At 35.7% G+C, this 16,476-nt stretch overlaps 1 protein-coding gene across 5 annotated transcripts in view; it reads left to right on the top strand.

The window, feature by feature from the left end:
• Positions 1 to 16,476, top strand: part of LRP1B (LDL receptor related protein 1B) — a 1,899,381-nt gene that overhangs the window by 1,146,807 nt on the left and 736,098 nt on the right. For all 5 annotated transcript variants that reach the window (XM_079135584.1, XM_079135585.1, XM_079135582.1 and 2 more), the window contains exon 18: positions 895 to 1,011. In XM_079135584.1, the coding sequence (XP_078991710.1) occupies positions 895 to 1,011 (117 nt within the window). The remainder of the gene's footprint in view (positions 1 to 894; positions 1,012 to 16,476) is intronic.

Raw genomic sequence — 16,476 nt, 5'->3', positions numbered from 1 at the left:
AAGAAAATCAAACAGAAAAACAAAGTGTGTAACCACCAAAGGCCTAGGGAAAGAGGCAGGGAAGCTATCTAGGCTTTCATGTTTTCAAAAGTTGACCTGATTGTAATAGAAAAGGGCAATCAAATTCCCTGTAGAACATAACCCCTTTACTGAATAATTTTAAACCACTGCCTTTGGCTAACATAGAAAGCAAGGTTCCATGTTTGTGTTCATTGAAACCCTTAAGGGAGCCCAAAGCAAAGTTCATTAGTATACTTTGATTAAAAGCCATACATTTATTTATACAACTGTGCAAAAAGTGAACTTTAGAAAAATGTCTTAAGGCTAAATGTATGTTTTAGAAAATGCTTTCTGTATTCTCACACCATACAGTGGACCATTTTGAGATTAAGAAGTGAATGTATTTAAAATGTTAGAGGAAAAGGACAATTCTGATTCCATGATTAGGAACTAGATATCCTGAGAGTCTCCCAAGGGTTCCTCTTAACATTACAGCAAAAGTTATCTTGGTTTTTGGCAAATATTGTACAAAGTTCTCTTTTATTAATCAAAAACTGGGTGAAATTTAATTTGATCATATATTTATAAGCATGTGCCAGGCAAAATTTTTAAAATAATGATTTCATAGCTTCATTTATGGAATTGTGTGAGAAATGTCGAATATCTTGTTATTTATCAGTCATTTTAATTAAAGGTCAAAAATGTGAACTTTAGAGAAGATAAGCAAGCTGGTGCTGTGAAACATTAAATAAAAATTTGCTTTTTAAATGTTTCATCTTAGTAGAGAAACATAATGTCTTATGTGTAAAAGAAATGCTATATGCTCTATTATATGCTTAATGTGGTTCAAAATGCCTCTGAATTTAGTCTTTGTATTTTAATTGACCATCACAGCCAGAACTTGCCAGGCAGACCAATTTTCTTGTGGAAATGGACGATGTATTCCCAGAGCATGGCTGTGTGACAGAGAAGATGACTGCGGTGACCAGACAGATGAAATGGCATCTTGTGGTAAGTTGTGAATGAAATATCCTCTTAGTAGAGATCTTGTCAGATAGAACATTCTATCACTGTAATCCCCTTAAAAGGCTATTTCTTTATAAATACAAGTCAACAAGGCAGAGATATGTTACTTTCATTATAGCCCTTCAGACATGAGCGTGTCCTTTAACAACAGCTTAAGAATACAACACATTCATGAAGCAGTAGCAACATCCTCTGCTAAAACAAATTCTATTAAGAGGGAGTTACATAAGGCTAACAATACATTCTTAAGTGTTTGGTATTAATCTTATGCCTACAATGATTAAATTTGTCAAAGTCATGCAAGGGGTAACACTGTAGTAAATGAGGAAAACCTGTTTCTGGTTGGCATATATATGTTGTGTTCTAAGAGCAATAAACAATCTAGGCTGAGACTGCATAGTTAGTAAATCATTTGTTGCATTTACATAGTCATGATTCTGACCCACAAAGATCGTTATTGGTTTAAGATAATATGTTTGTTGATGGCAACATTCCCAGTCACTTTCCACTGATTCTCTGACTTCTAAAAACAGTAAAAATTTATTATTTTATTAAGTTGCAAATTTAATTATTCTCTTTTGTACTTATGTTTCCATATGTGTTATTATCATCTATCTCAATAACATATATTCAAACATATTAGGGAAATTAACCAAGATTTCTAAGAAGCACTTTATTTTAGTCATGGCAATAGATTTATAAAATTACTATTAGAAAACTTTATCCATAAATGAGAGGTATAGAGCATGCTTATTAAAAGTATAATGCAATTAGAGAGAGAGATATGGCTCCATATTAGAGCTTGTCTAGCATGTGAAAGTCCCTGGATTTGATCCCCAGCAAGGAAAACAATAAAGAATTATAATAATGATGATTCAATTGAGTATACATTTTAATAATTAATCCTGTTATAATACTATTAACAGTAGGAAATAAGATCTTTTAAACCCCTTTATTTAATTGTCACTATTTAGAGAATGCCTTCTCTCTTTACCTAAATTATTCTTTGTTAAAATCATTCTTAAAATAGACTATTAAGTCACTGTGTACAGTTTGAATGAATAACCTATGAATATGGGATAAAGTATAGATAAAACAGTACTAAATGATATAGTAAAGAAAAAAAAGTGGTATAAAAGAAAGTAATAGAAAAATAATACAATAAACACTTAAGTAAACATTTTACATGTAAAATATCAAGTCTGATCAATAAAGGGTTGAGAAGTATAATCTCCTTTCCAAAGTCCACATGAATCTTGTGGTCCAAAAGTTAGATTGTTGGGTTATGCTGCTGTATGTTTTTCAAAAAACTTGATACCCTTCCTGTTTTGAGCATGTGCATCAAGGGTATAGCAGAAGAGTAGTGAACAATCTGTATACTCTGCAAACATTAAATAAATACAGAGCAGTCTTAGAATCAGAGTCCCAATCTAGATAAGCAATGACATGAAAGCAATATAAAGCAGAAAACTAAAGTATGTGCTCATTAAGATTTTCTATTAGGTTTTTGACCGATTCATTTTATTTTTTGAATTTTATTTTAATAAGTCTAGGGGAAAACATCATTCTTTAGTCTAATGATAATTTATTTGACTCAAAGGAGGGGAAAATGCCTTAAACTTTGAATATTCTAAGCAATTATATCAACAGACATTTATGTTTCATGAAGTGAGGGGAAGAAGTATTGGAAAGTCTACCAGAGACATATTTTTTACTGAGTCTTTACAATTCTATGAGATACATTACTGTGTTTTAGAAATAAAATTATTGAAACTTAGAGACTTTTAGCAAACTGCTTGAGATCCCAGACTGATTATTAACAAGATTAGATTATGAATCTAACTATGCTTGAAATTAAAACCCAATCATTTCATGTTGACTTTGTTTTAAGATTCACCGATGGGGTACAAGTGGGCATTCGATACCATTATATCTCCATGAATGTCTTATTTTAATGTACAAACACCTATAATAGACCTTATTGATTAGCATGTTGGTAAATGCTTTAATATTCCCTGGTGGGTGGAACTCTGAGGGTGTTTCCTTATTTGGGACTATAAATACACCTATCATGGCCAATATCCAGTTGCCCACAATAAAACTGTCTAAACATGAAATTGGGAAAATAGATGAATCCTTAATATATGGATGCAATAAATTAAAATGGCTTTAAAAGCCATTAGTAAAGTTATTCTGAAATTATGAATTTTGGATATTTATTATATTTGTTTTAAACACTATTTCATTTTAAATTTATGATAATTAATTATTTTTAATAATATCATGTGCTTAAAAACTGACTTGTATAATCCCTGAAAATTTATAAATCAGATCTCACATTCTGATAGACGTCTCCAGCCCACAGCCAAGTATAACGCATTGTGACAATTTAGCTGCTAAATATTTTGATTCTGAATCATGGACACATTTTACAGTGTCAGCCAACCACCTACAGGGTTTAGTCTCAGTACCATTTCTTTTTTACAATGAAGAAAATGTCCAAATGTGTTCCCATCTTTAATAACATACATTCACCTTTCACATTGTCATTTTAAATCAAAATTTACATGGGGACAGAAGCTGACAGAGAAACTCCAGTAGGCCCAATGTCACTTTTAATGTTGTAGAGGAGAATAGATTTCTGTAATAGAAATTATCATTGCACTATATACAAAAATGATAGACTGCAGTTTTTTAAAAATCTGTTACCATATCTGATGCTAGTTTATAAATGAATACAGGTTCTACTAGTTCCCCATTTTACTAAGCATGTTTATAACATTTGAACTGACAATATTTCATTTTTGCTCTTGAAATAGGCCAGATTCCCTAAGATTTATTCCTACCAGAAAATTCTGTAATCACTTTTTTTTCACACTTCAGCTCCCTGAACAATCTTTGTTAAATTTAATACTAGCCTTTTACACTGAAAATAATATTAAAATTTAGATTTAAAAACATGCAAAATCTAAGATAAGAAATGCTCCTGATAAAAATGAAGATACAACTCAGGGTCAAATTTTCAGTGGAATCCACCAATACCTATTTATAACCCTTACTCATTTTACTTGCATTTAACATTATAAGTTAATTGCACACTAGATTTAGATTATATGTGGGCAAACACTTACATAATTAGGAAGGCCTTTTGAGGATTCTGCCTTAATCTTTAAGTCATCATTTAACATTTTTAGTAGTTGTCTCATGTGTAAAGGAGACATTGTGAGTACATGCTGCAAATAAGAGGGGACATATTCAAATTTTGAAGCCTGTGCTAAAAGATGACCTTTTGTCAAGTATCTGAACAGGCAATCTTATATCAGGAATAAGACGAGTATTGGTTTTCAACTATATCTATGAAAAGATTATCAGGGGAAATTTAAAATAACCTGCCCACACCTTATTCCAGACTCATTAAATTAAATTCTCTAGAAGATCCCAAGAATGAGTGTTTTAAATACTTTCCAGTGGTATAGACGTACACACAAGTTTGAAAAACATGAGACTATGATTCTCAAACTTAAGCAAATGTTGGAGAAGCTTTCTAGAAGCCTTGCTAATAGAGCAGATTGTTACACCCCTTTCCAGAGTCTGATCCAGTGAATCCTCAAATAGAGCCTAAGAATTTACAATTCTAACAAATATCCAGTTGATACTGATCCTTATACTACTAGTCTAAGGACTGTATTATAAGAACTACCATTATAAGAAACCAACATGCATATTTGGTTTTGTCTTACATGAATTTTCTTTCTTTTTGTTTTTTTATTGTAAACAAATGGGATACATGTTGTTTCTCTGTTTGTACATGGCGTAAAGGCATACCATTTGTGTAATCATAAATTTACATAGAGTAATGTTGTTTGATTCATTCTGTTATTTCTCCCTTCCCCCCACCCCTCCCACCCCTCTTTTCCCTCTATACAGTGCTTCCTTCCTCCATACTTGGCCCCCTCCCTAACCCTAACTCTAACCCTAACTCTAAACCTTCCCTCCCCCCATTATGTGTTATCATCCACTTATTAGTGATATCATTCATCCTTTGGCTTTTTGAGATTGGCTTATCTCACTTAGCATGATATTCTCCAGTTTCATCCATTTGCCTGCAAATGCCATAATTTTATCATTCTTCATGGCTGAGTAATATTCCATTGTATATATATACCACAGTTTCTTTATCCACTCATCAATTGAAGGGCATCTAGATTGGTTCCACAGTCTGGCTATTGTGAATTGAGCAGCTATGAACATTGATGTGGCTGTATCTCTGTAGTATGCTGATTTTAAGTCCTTTGGGTATAGGCCAAGGAGTGGGATAGCTGGGTCAAATGGAGGGTCCATTCCAAGTTTTCTACGGAATCTCCACACTGCTTTCCAGAGTGGCTGCACTAATTTGCAGCCCCACCAGCAATGTATGAGTGTACCTTTCTCCCCACATCCTCACCAACACCTGTTGTTGCTTGTATTCTTGATAATCGCCATTCTAATTGGGGTGAGATGGAATCTTAGGGTGGTTTTGATTTGCATTTCTCTTTTTTTTTATGTATATCACATTTTCTTTTTTTCTTTTTCTTTTGTTAAAGTGCATAACTTTTTATTATGGAAATTTGTGAATACATATAGAAACAGAAAAATCAAATAATATCCCTGTGCCCATATTTCTGTTCTTACTATTTCACCAATTTCCCAAATACAGTATAATTTCATCTTTTTTTTTTTAAATTTTAATTAAAAATCATAAATTTACATAGGGCAATGTTGTTTGATTCATTTTGTTATTTTTTTTCCCCTTTCCCCCTCCCCTCCTACCCCTCTTTTCCCTCTATACATTCCTTTCTTCCTCATTCTTACCACCCTCCTTATCCCTAACCCTAAACCTAACCCTAACCCTAACACTAACCCCTCTTACCCGCCCCCATATGTCCTCATCCACTTATCAGTGAGATCATTCGTCCTTTAGTTTTTTGAGATTGGCTTATCTCACTTAGCATGATATACTCCAATTTCATCCATTTGCCTGCGAATGCCATAATTTTGTCATTCCTCATGGCGGAGTAATATTCCATTGTATATATATGCCACAGTTTCTTTATCCATTCATCAACTGAAGGGCATCTGGTTGGTTCCAAAATCTGGCTATAGTGAATTGAGCAGCTATGAACATTGATGTGGCTGTATCTCTGTAGTATGCTGATTTTAAGTCCTTTGGGTATAGGCCGAGGAGTGGGATAGCTGGGTCAAATGGTAGGTCCATTCCAAGTTTTCTAAGGAATCTCCACACTGCTTTCCAGAGTGGCTGCACTAATTTGAAGTCCCACCAGCAATGTATGAGTGTACCTTTGTCCCCACATCCTCTCCAACACCTATTGTTGCTTGTGTTCTTGATAATCGACATTCTAATTGGGGTGAGATGGAATCTTAGTGTAGTTTTGATTTGCATTTCTCTTATTACTAAAGATGTTGGACATTTTTTCATATATCTATTGATTGCTTGTACATCTTCTTCTGTGAAGTGTCTGTTCATTTCCTTAGCCCATTTGTTGATTGGATTATTTGTATTCTTGGTGTAGAGTTTTTTGAGTTCTTTATAGATTCGGGATATTAGCGCTCTATCTGAAGTATGATTGGCAAAGATATTCTCCTACTCTGTAGGCTCTCTCTTCACATTACTGATAGTTTCCTTTGCTGAGAGAAAGCTTTTTAGTTTGAATCTATCCCAGTTGTTGATTCTTGCTTTTATTTCTTGTGCTATGGGAGTCCTGTTAAGGAAGTCTGCTCCTAAGCCAACAAGTTGAAGGTTTGCACCTACTTTTTCTTCTATAAGATGCAGGGTCTCTGGTCTGATTCCGAGGTCCTTGATCCATTGTGAGTTGAGTTTTGTGCAGCGTGAGAGATAGGGGTTTAATTTCATTCTGTTGCATATGGTTTTCCAGTTTTCCCAGCACCATTTGTTGAAGAGGCTATCTTTTCTCCATTGCATATATTTGGCCCCTTTGTCTAGTAGGAGAAAATTGTATTTATTTGGGTTTGTGTCCATGTCCTTTATTCTGTACCATTGGTCTACCTGTCTATTTTGGTACCAATACCATGCCGTTTTTGTTACTATTGCTTTGTAATAGAGTTGAAGATCTGGTATTGCGATACCCCCTGCTTCGCTCTTTCTACTGAGGATTACTTTAGCTATTCTGGGTTTCTTATTCTTCCAGATGAATTTCATAATTGCTTGCTCTATTTCTGTAAGGTACATCATTGGGATTTTAATTGGAATTGCATGGAATCTATATAGAACTTTTGGTAGTATGGCCATTTTGACAATATTAATTCTTCCTATCTATGAACATGGGAGATCTTTCCATCTTCTAAGGTTTTCTTTAATTTCTTTCTTTAGTGTTCTGTAGTTCTCATTGTAGAGGTCTTTCACCTCTTTTGTGAGATTGATTCCCAAGTATTTTATTTTTTTTGATGCTATTGTGAATGGGGTAGTTTTCCTAATTTCTCTTTCTGAAGATTCATCACTTATGTATAAAAATGCATTGGATTTATGAGCATTGATCTTGTAACCTGCTACTTTACTGAATTCACTTATGAGTTCTAAGAGTTTTCTGGTGGAATTTCCAGGTTCCTCTAAATATATAATCATGTCCTCAGCGAACAGTGATAGTTTGAGTTCCTCTTTTCCAATTCGTATCCCTTTAATTTCTTTGGTTTGTCTAATTGCTCTGGCTAGAGTCTCAAGAACAATGTTGAATAGAAGTGGTGAAAGAGGGCATCCCTGCCTTGTTCCAGTTTTTAGAGGGAATGCTTTCAGTTTTTCACCATTTAGAATGATATTGGCCATGGGCTTAGCATAGATGGCCTTCACAATGTTAAGGAATGATCCCACTACCCCAATTTTTTCTAGTGTTTTGAGCATGAAGGGATGCTGTATTTTATCAAATGCTTTTTCTGCATCTATTGAAATAATCATGTGATTCTTAACTTTTAGTCTGTCGATATGGTGAATGACATTTATTGATTTCCGGATGTTGAACCAACCTTGCATCCCTGGGATAAAACCCACTTGATCGTGCTGCACTATCTTTTTAATATATTTTTGTATGCGATTTGCTAAAATTTTGTTGAGAATTTTTGTGTCAATGTTCATTAAGGATATTGGTTTGAAATTTTCTTTCCTCGATGTATCTCTGTCTGGTTTAGGTATCAGGGTGATATTGGCTTCATAGAATGAGTTTGGGAGGGTTCCCTCCTCTTCTATTTTATGGAATACTTTGAGAAGTATTGGAATGAGCTCTTCTTTAAAGGTTTTGTAGAACTCGGCTGAGAACCCATCTGGCCCCGGACTTTTCTTTGTTGGTAGGCTTTTGATGACCTCTTCTATTTCATTGCTTGAAATTGATTTATTTAAGTTGTGTATGTCTTCCTCGTTCAGTTTAGGTAATTCATATGTCTCTAGAAACTTGTTGATGTCTTCGAGGTTTTCTGTTTTGTTGGAGTATAGATTTTCAAAATAGCTTCTAATTATGTTTTGTATTTCACTCATGTCTGTTGTGATATTTCCTTGTTCATTCCGAATTTTTCGGGAATTCTCCCTTTTTCTCTTTGTTAGCATGGCTAAGGGTTTATCAATTTTGGTTTTTTTTTCAAAGAACCAACTATTTATTTTGTGAATTTTTCCGATTGTTGCTTTTGTTTCAATTTCGTTGATTTCGGCTCTGATTTTAACTATTTCCTGTCTTCTACTACTTTTGGTGTTGGTCTGCTCTTCTTTTTCTAGGGCTTTGAGCTGTAGTGTTAAGTCGTTTTTTTGTTGATTTCTACTTCTTTTGTTGAATGTGCTCCCCTGAAATAAATCTTCCTCTAAGTACTGCTTTCATAGTGTCCCAGAGATTTTGATATAATGTGTCTTGGTTCTCATTTACTTCTAAGAATTTTTTAATTTCCCTCCTGATGTCTTCTGTTATCCATTCATCGTATAATAGTGTATTATTTAATCTCCAAGTATTGGAGAAGTTTCTGTTTTTTATTCTGTCATTTATTTCTAATTTCAGTCCATTATGATCTGATAGAGTACAAGGTAGTACCTCTATCTTCTTGTATTTGTTAACAGTAGCTTTGTGGCATAAAACATGTCTATTTTAGAAAAGGATCCATGTGCTGCTGAGAAGAAAGTGTATTCGTTCTTTGTTGGATGGTATATTCTATATAAGTCGGTTAAGTCTAAATTGTTGATTGTGTTGTTGAGATCTATGGTTTCTTTATTCAATTTTTGTTTGGACGATCTATCCAGCGGTGAGAGAGGTGTGTTAAAATCACCTAGTATTATTGTGTTGTGGTCTATTTGATTTCTGGAATTGACAAGGATTTGTTTGACGTACATGGATGAGCCAATGTTCGGGGCATAGATATTTATGACTGTTATGTCTTGCTGATTTATGCTTCCTTTAAGCAGTATGTAATGTCCTTCTTTATCCCTTCTGACTAGTTTTGGCTTAAAGTCCACATTATCTGAAATGAGGATGGATACTCCAGCTTTTTTGCTGTGTCCGTGTGCATGGTATGGTTTTTCCCATCCTTTCACCTTTAGTCTATGGGTATCTCTTTCTATGAGATGGGTCTCTTGCAGGCAGCATATTGTTGGATTTTTCTTTTTAATCCAATCTGCCATTCTATGTCTTTTGATTGATGAGTTCAGGCCATTAACATTCACAGTTATTATTGTGATATGATTTGTATTCCCAGTCATTGGACTCATTTTTGTTTTCTGACATGATTTGGTTTCTCCTTTATTTGGCTATTCCTTTAGGCTAGTTCCTCCTGTTGCTGATTTACATCGTTGTTTTTCATCTCTTCCTCATGGAATATTTTGCTGAGAATGTTCTGTAATGCTGGCTTTCTTTTAGTAAATTTCTTTAGCTTTTGTTTATCGTGGAAGGATTTTATCTCATCGTCAAATCTGAAAGTAAGTTTTGCTGGGTATAAAATTCTTGGTTGGCATCCATTTTCTTTCAGGGCTTGGTAAATGTTGTTCCAGGCCCTTCTAGCTTTTAGGGTCTGGACTGAAAAATCTGCTGATATTCTTATTGGTTTCCCCCTGAATGTAATCTGATTCTTTTCTCTCGCGGCCTTTAAAATTCTGTCTTTATTTTGAATGTTAGGTATTTTCTTAATAATGTGCCTTGGTGTGGGTCTGTTGTAATTTTGTATATTTGGAGTCCTATAAACCTCTTGTACTTGGTTTTCCATTTCATTCTTGAGATTTGGGAAATTTTCTGATATTATTTCATTGAATAGATTGTTCATTCCTTTGGTTTGTTTCTCTAGGCCTTCCTCAATCCCAATTATTCTTAAATTTGGCCTCTTCATGATATCCCATAATTCTTGTAGATTCTGTTCATGATTTCTTACCATCTTCTCTGTTTGGTCAACCTTGTTTTCAAGATTAAATATTTTGTCTTCAATATCTGAGGTTCTGTCTTCCAGGTGATCTATCCTATTGTTTATGTTTTCTATGGCGTTTTTAACTTGGTTTATTGTTTCCTTCATTTCAAGGATTTCCGTTTGGTTTTTTTTCAATATCTCTAACTCTTTATTGAAATGCTCTTTTGCTTCCGTTATTTGCTCTTTTAACTGTTGATTAGTGCGTTCATTTAATGCCTGCATTTGTTCTTTCTTCTCCTCGTTTGCTTCCCTGATTGTTTTAATTATGTACATTCTGTACTCCCTTTCGGACATTTCTTCTGCTGTGCTGTCATTGGGTTTTATTCATATAGTATCTAGATTTGTTTGGGACATTTTCTTCCCTTGTTTTCTCATATTGGTCAGATGTCAATGGGACTCTGTGATATTGTAGATTTCCTCTATTGGCTTATAGTGACCCTGTAGATTTCCAGTGTATCACCTACCACCCTTCAGTAACCAGAAGTCTTGGATTAATTTGATAATGCAGTGCTTCCGAAGAACGCTGCCCCTAGCCCGCTACTGGTTCCAGGGAGAGAGACCTGGAGAGGTCTCTTGTTGCACAGCCCTGGTTCCAGAGGCTGGTTGTAGGTCGGAGGTCTCCACTGGCTTGGGGACTTGTGGCTGGCTCTGTGTAGACAGGCTCTCACTGGGCGGTTTGCCCCGAGAAGCTAGCCTAGAGAGGCGCTTCCCACCGGAGGGGGGCTGGGCTGCTTGGGGAAGTCCCTGGTGCCCTGTGCTGGTCACTGAAGCAACCTGCGGGTGGGCTGGAGCTGGCAGCGGGGTGGGCGGAAGCTGGCTGGAGCGGGCCGGAGCTGGCCAAGCTGTCTGTGCAGAAGGGCTCTCACTGGGGGACCTGTTCCGAGAGGCTGGAGGATCTGTCCCTGTGGGCGGAGCCCACCGCCAGACTGCACAGAGCTGCCTGGGGGAGACGCTATCTGCCCTGTCCCACTCTAATAAGCCACTCGAATCCGGGCCTGCCACCCAGCTGAGCTTCGCTGGGTTGGGGAGACTCACCCTGTGGTTCTATTTTAGTCCGAGACTCTCAATGCCTCCCCTTCTTGAATCCTGGGTTCTGGGGCAACTGGAGTTGAAGTCACCCTCTAGTCCGCCATCTTGGATCGCCCTGTGGAAAAAGCCTGCAGCTGGAGGGGGACAATGCTGCCTGGAGAGGTCTCTGGCTGCCCAGCCCTGGTCCCAGAAGCCGCTTGTGTATCGGATGTCTCCGCTGGCTTGGGGACCCGTGGTTGGCTCTGCGTCAGGAGGCTCTCACTGGGCGGTCTGCCCCGGGAAGCTAGCCTAGAGAGGCGCTTCCCGCCGGAGGGGGCTGGGCTGCTTGGGGGAATCCCTGGCGTCCTGTGCTGGTCTCTGAAGCAACCTGTGGGCGGGCCGGAGCTGGCAGCGGGGCGAGCCGCAGCTGGCCACGCTGCTTCTGTGCAGAAGGGCTCTCACTCTGCATTTCTCTTATTACTAGAGATGTTGAACATTTTTTCATACATCTGTTGATTGCTTGTACATCTTCTTCTGTGAAGTGTCTATTCATTTCCTTAGCCCATTTGTTTACTGGATTATTTGAATTCTTGGAGTAGAGTTTTTTGAGTTCTTTATAGATTCTGGAGATTAGTGCTCTATCTGAAGTATGATTGGCAAAGATATTCTCCCACTCTGTAGGCTCTTTCTTCGCACTGTTGATAGTTTCCTTTGCTGAGAGAAAGCTTTTTAGTTTGAATCTATCCCAGTTATTGATTCTTGCTTTTATTTCTTGTGCTGTGGGAGTCATGTTAAGGAAGTCTGGTCCTAAGCTGACATGTTGAAGATCTGGACCTACTTTTTCTTCTATAATCTGCAGGGTCTCTGGTCTGATTCCGAGGTCCTTAATCCATTTTGAGTTTAGTTTTCTGACAGTTGTGTTCATATGCAAAAATAATTTAAGATGGAAGAAGCAAGTATTTACACAAGTTTTCATTCCATTTCCAAATTATAAAATTAAATATAAGGGTAATTTATGAGTAAATTATGAGTAAATTTTTGAGTAAAAGATACATTTTGTCCTTTGGGAAATTTATAAGCTGAAACAATATAGTCATTTATTATAAACCTTCGTATAACAATACATGGCTTATTCTATCTTCCAAGTATCTCAACAGAGCTTATGTTTATTATGTTTTCATAGGTGTGCTTTAATATAATTGGTAATGTTCAATTTGTTCAAAGGTTTACATGTTAGTAATTACCTAAAGTTTATTAGCACATATGAAGGATGGTTCAATGGAGTAGAAATAAAAATCCACTAGGGTTTGCAAAGTTAACATCACTCAGTTCACAATAGATGTTGGTCATTTTAATCCTTGAAAATAGAATTTTGTTTTCTGTATTCATCATCTTGCTTCTATGTGTGCTTAATCCACATAATCGAGGAGCCAAGAATATAAGAAAGAAATTGACAAGTACCAGACATGAAGACAAGAGAGGACAAGGAAAAGAGGAAAGGAGAGGAGATGAGTACACACTAGAAATTGTTATCAGGTTAAATCAATGCAAATTTTATATCTAGGCTATTTTCCCCAAATTATCAGAAAAACAAAAATCCTAATAAACTAAATGGTTTTCATTTTATTAAAAAAGTCTGTGTCTATAAAAAGTTTAATGATGAGAATTAATCCAATATAATTAACATGAAATATGATGATTGCCAAACACTTTTTTCAGACTGTTTCTCAGTCTGTTCTTGGCAAACACAATGCCTGGTCAGTTTAGGTTTCTGTAACTTAGTCTAATCCATTTTTATACATATTTTATGCAAAGCTTTCTCCCCCACTGCTACTACACTTGAGGTTCTAGGAACTTGATATAGAAAAGGGAATATGTCCTCATATTTCACTCTCTGCCTTTCTTCTCATCTGTTCTCAGCTCTTTAGGCAGATAGAGGAGATGAAGAAAATGTATAACAGCTTTCAAAGTAGGTCTAGGGAAACCTGCATTTGCTTCTTGAGTACCACTATCCTTTGACCCATGGGAAATGCAGCTCTCTTGAGAAACTCTTTGTGAGACCTTTATGGAGGCCTGGGTCCCACCCCTCTGCAGAGTCCCCTAAACTCCCTCTCTCTGTTCTCTTCTCTCTTCCTTCTATTCCTTAACCCTTCCTCTTCTCTTTATCCTTTATCTTCCTGCTTTCTTCTTATATTTTTTCTCCTTCATTTTTTCCTCTTTATTCTTCTCCATTCTTCCTGCACACTGCTAGATCCCTGCGCATTGCTCAAAATGTTTTCCCCCATTCCTCTTCCTTCCTACCGTTGGACCTATATAGCATAAATTTAAGTTGAAAGAATCCCTTGTCAGCCAGGCTGCCTTTTAATTGCATTATTATCTGAGGGAATAAAACAGTTTTGTTGTCTTTCTCTGGGTCTATTTATTTTTCTTTCCCAAGTATTGTGAGCAGGTTGTTCTCCCAGCGAAGCATCTCCTGGAACTGCTACCATTCTCCAGTTCTTTCTTCTTTCCTAGAGACATGGTGAAAGGACAAGTCTATTTTCTGAGAAGTTTCTGATCATTTTTCTTTTCTCAGGCACTCACAAAATTCTGTGAATGATTTTCAGTGACTCTCTTTTCCTTGAGTCATACACCTCTCCACAATGTTGATCTACTGGTCTCTGCAAAGCTGACTTTTGTAGTAATCTCTTCTTTTACAGAATGGTTCCAAATACTGGCAGAATGTGGGCAGACTTGGCATATCCTTGTTCTTATTAGGTCTAAGTGATCCAGCACTATAGCAAAAGGACCAATCCCACTATTACATGTTTGTTCTCTTCACTCACTCATTCTTCCTGCCTTCTCCCTTTCTCTTTTTCCCATCTAGACTCCCATTATGCAGATCATCATATACCTACTAATACACAGAAGTGTGTATATTTATTAAATGCATGGAAATTTCCAAACAAATAAAAATGATTCATTTTTGCTCTTCACATTATAAACAAGGAGACTAATGAGTCAGTAGACACGGCAAGCTTTGGAGCTTATTCCCATTTATTCCTAGTTGTCTTCTCTAAGGGAATCAGAGACTTTAGAAATTGACAAAGATGCTATCTAATTTAACCTCTTTTCAAATATAGGAGATTTGTAAAAACTGTTTCTGGAGATTCTTGCTCCATCACTTAATATTTTCAGGAACAAAGAACTAGCCATTTCATAGGATAGCTAATTTTACTGTTGGACAATAATCAATTGTTAGAACATTTTTTTGTGGAGACAATGCCTGTTTTCCTGAAATTTCTATGCAATGATACTTGCTCTGTCCTCTGAATTTTCACTCTGTGTATCAATAACTTTTGTCCTCAGTCTGACTCTTAGAATAACAAAAAACACCATTTTATTTACCAAACCTTTGTCTTTGGAGGCTAAACAATTTCCTTCAACTTTTTTACATATCCATGTTGCAGGATCTTTCCCTACCAATCATCCTACTATGAATTAATTTGGATTTCCAGTGATATTAAAATTCATGACCTAACATGGGAAGTTGATGTTCAATGTTTATAATTTTGGTTTTGTAAAATTCGGAAGTTGTAGAGATCTCTTGCATTATATCCTGATACAGTTAACATCTGTGAAATGTTTAATTAAGATCGTTAAAATGGTAAATTTTATGTTTTTATTAGAATTTTGAAAAATTAGCAAATTCATAGCCCATAAATAAACAAAATAATAGTATGCTCTTTTCATATAATAAATAATAGTGGACTAATTAGCTTCACTGATTGAGTTTTTAGGCATCTACTAAGGTAGACTTGAATAGGTGCCTCATGTATAATTGACATATTGAGTTTTCAGTCAATTAAAATACCTAAGAATTTTTTTTATAAATTAGCTTAATCCTTTGGCTACCTCAATTGTTTACATTTCTAAAGTTTTAAAAAGTTTTATTTTGATGTTCTGATTTTCCCTTATCCGTGCAATTCAGAATATGTGCTGAGTGTCATTAGCTCTACTACACACTGAAATTTATAGTCCTCTAATCTCTTACAACACTTACACACAGATTTGCAATTTGAATCCAATGTTCACCATACTAATGGTATCTCCCACCTTTGTGTAATTCAAAGATTTGCTAAGCATGAATTTTAAGACAATAATAGCAAGGGTGTGAACCTTTTTGTTGTCAATTTAAAATAGCATGTGGAAAACTGATTTGATAATTGGAATTCTGTGAATGAAGTTTTTCGAACCAACTACTACTCATTCCACCTATAATTTGTATGTATAATAATTTCAATTATTGTGAGAAGATTCCTCAAATTGTTGATAAAAATAGAGGAATGCTGCAGGGCATTTTCATGATATGTAGTTACTGAAAACGTGCATCAGCAAATAATAAGTTCATTTAGAATGAAGTGGTTTATTTTCTTCATGATCAAATAGTCTTTTTATAGTTACTGACAATGTGCTTTTTTTAACAAGTTTATCTTAAGACTACTGTCCCGGAGATTTGCAGAAACTATGCCTCTTTAGAGTCTCAAAATTTTTCCTCAGCATAAAAATTGAGGTGATATTATTGTCCTTTTTTCTCCTTTTTAAAATTTATCTTTCCTATCGCCCCTTAATTAAAAATTCATGGTCAATATTCTGAGATCAAAATGTTAGCTTTGTTTTATTCTGTTGTTTTTTTCCCCTTGTCCCATATGTCTTTATTTGAAAACTCATATTATTTTGTCTAGAAATGATATACACCTCATGCTAAGTTATCTTCTTGTTATCCTTATAAGTATATGGTATTATTTTGTATCATCTTTTCAGTTATCTCTTTTGTACATACTTGACTAATAGGACCCAGTCTGAGGAAAAGTGGTAAATTAAGCATATCTATTAGAAATCATAGCCAGAAATTATTAAAAAGAGTTTTTATATCTTTGGCCTAACTCAGCCTTTCCCCAATTTCTTGCTTGAGGATCTGAATCATCTGCAGTACTTGTTGCAGTCGGAATTCCTAGACTCCTC

The sequence above is a fragment of the Sciurus vulgaris genome, assembly GCF_902686455.1.
Source record: "Sciurus vulgaris genome assembly, chromosome: 3".
Taxonomy (NCBI): Eukaryota; Metazoa; Chordata; class Mammalia; order Rodentia; family Sciuridae; genus Sciurus; species Sciurus vulgaris.
Note: the sequence above shows the minus strand (reverse complement) of the source record. Positions and strands in the feature narration are given on the sequence as shown.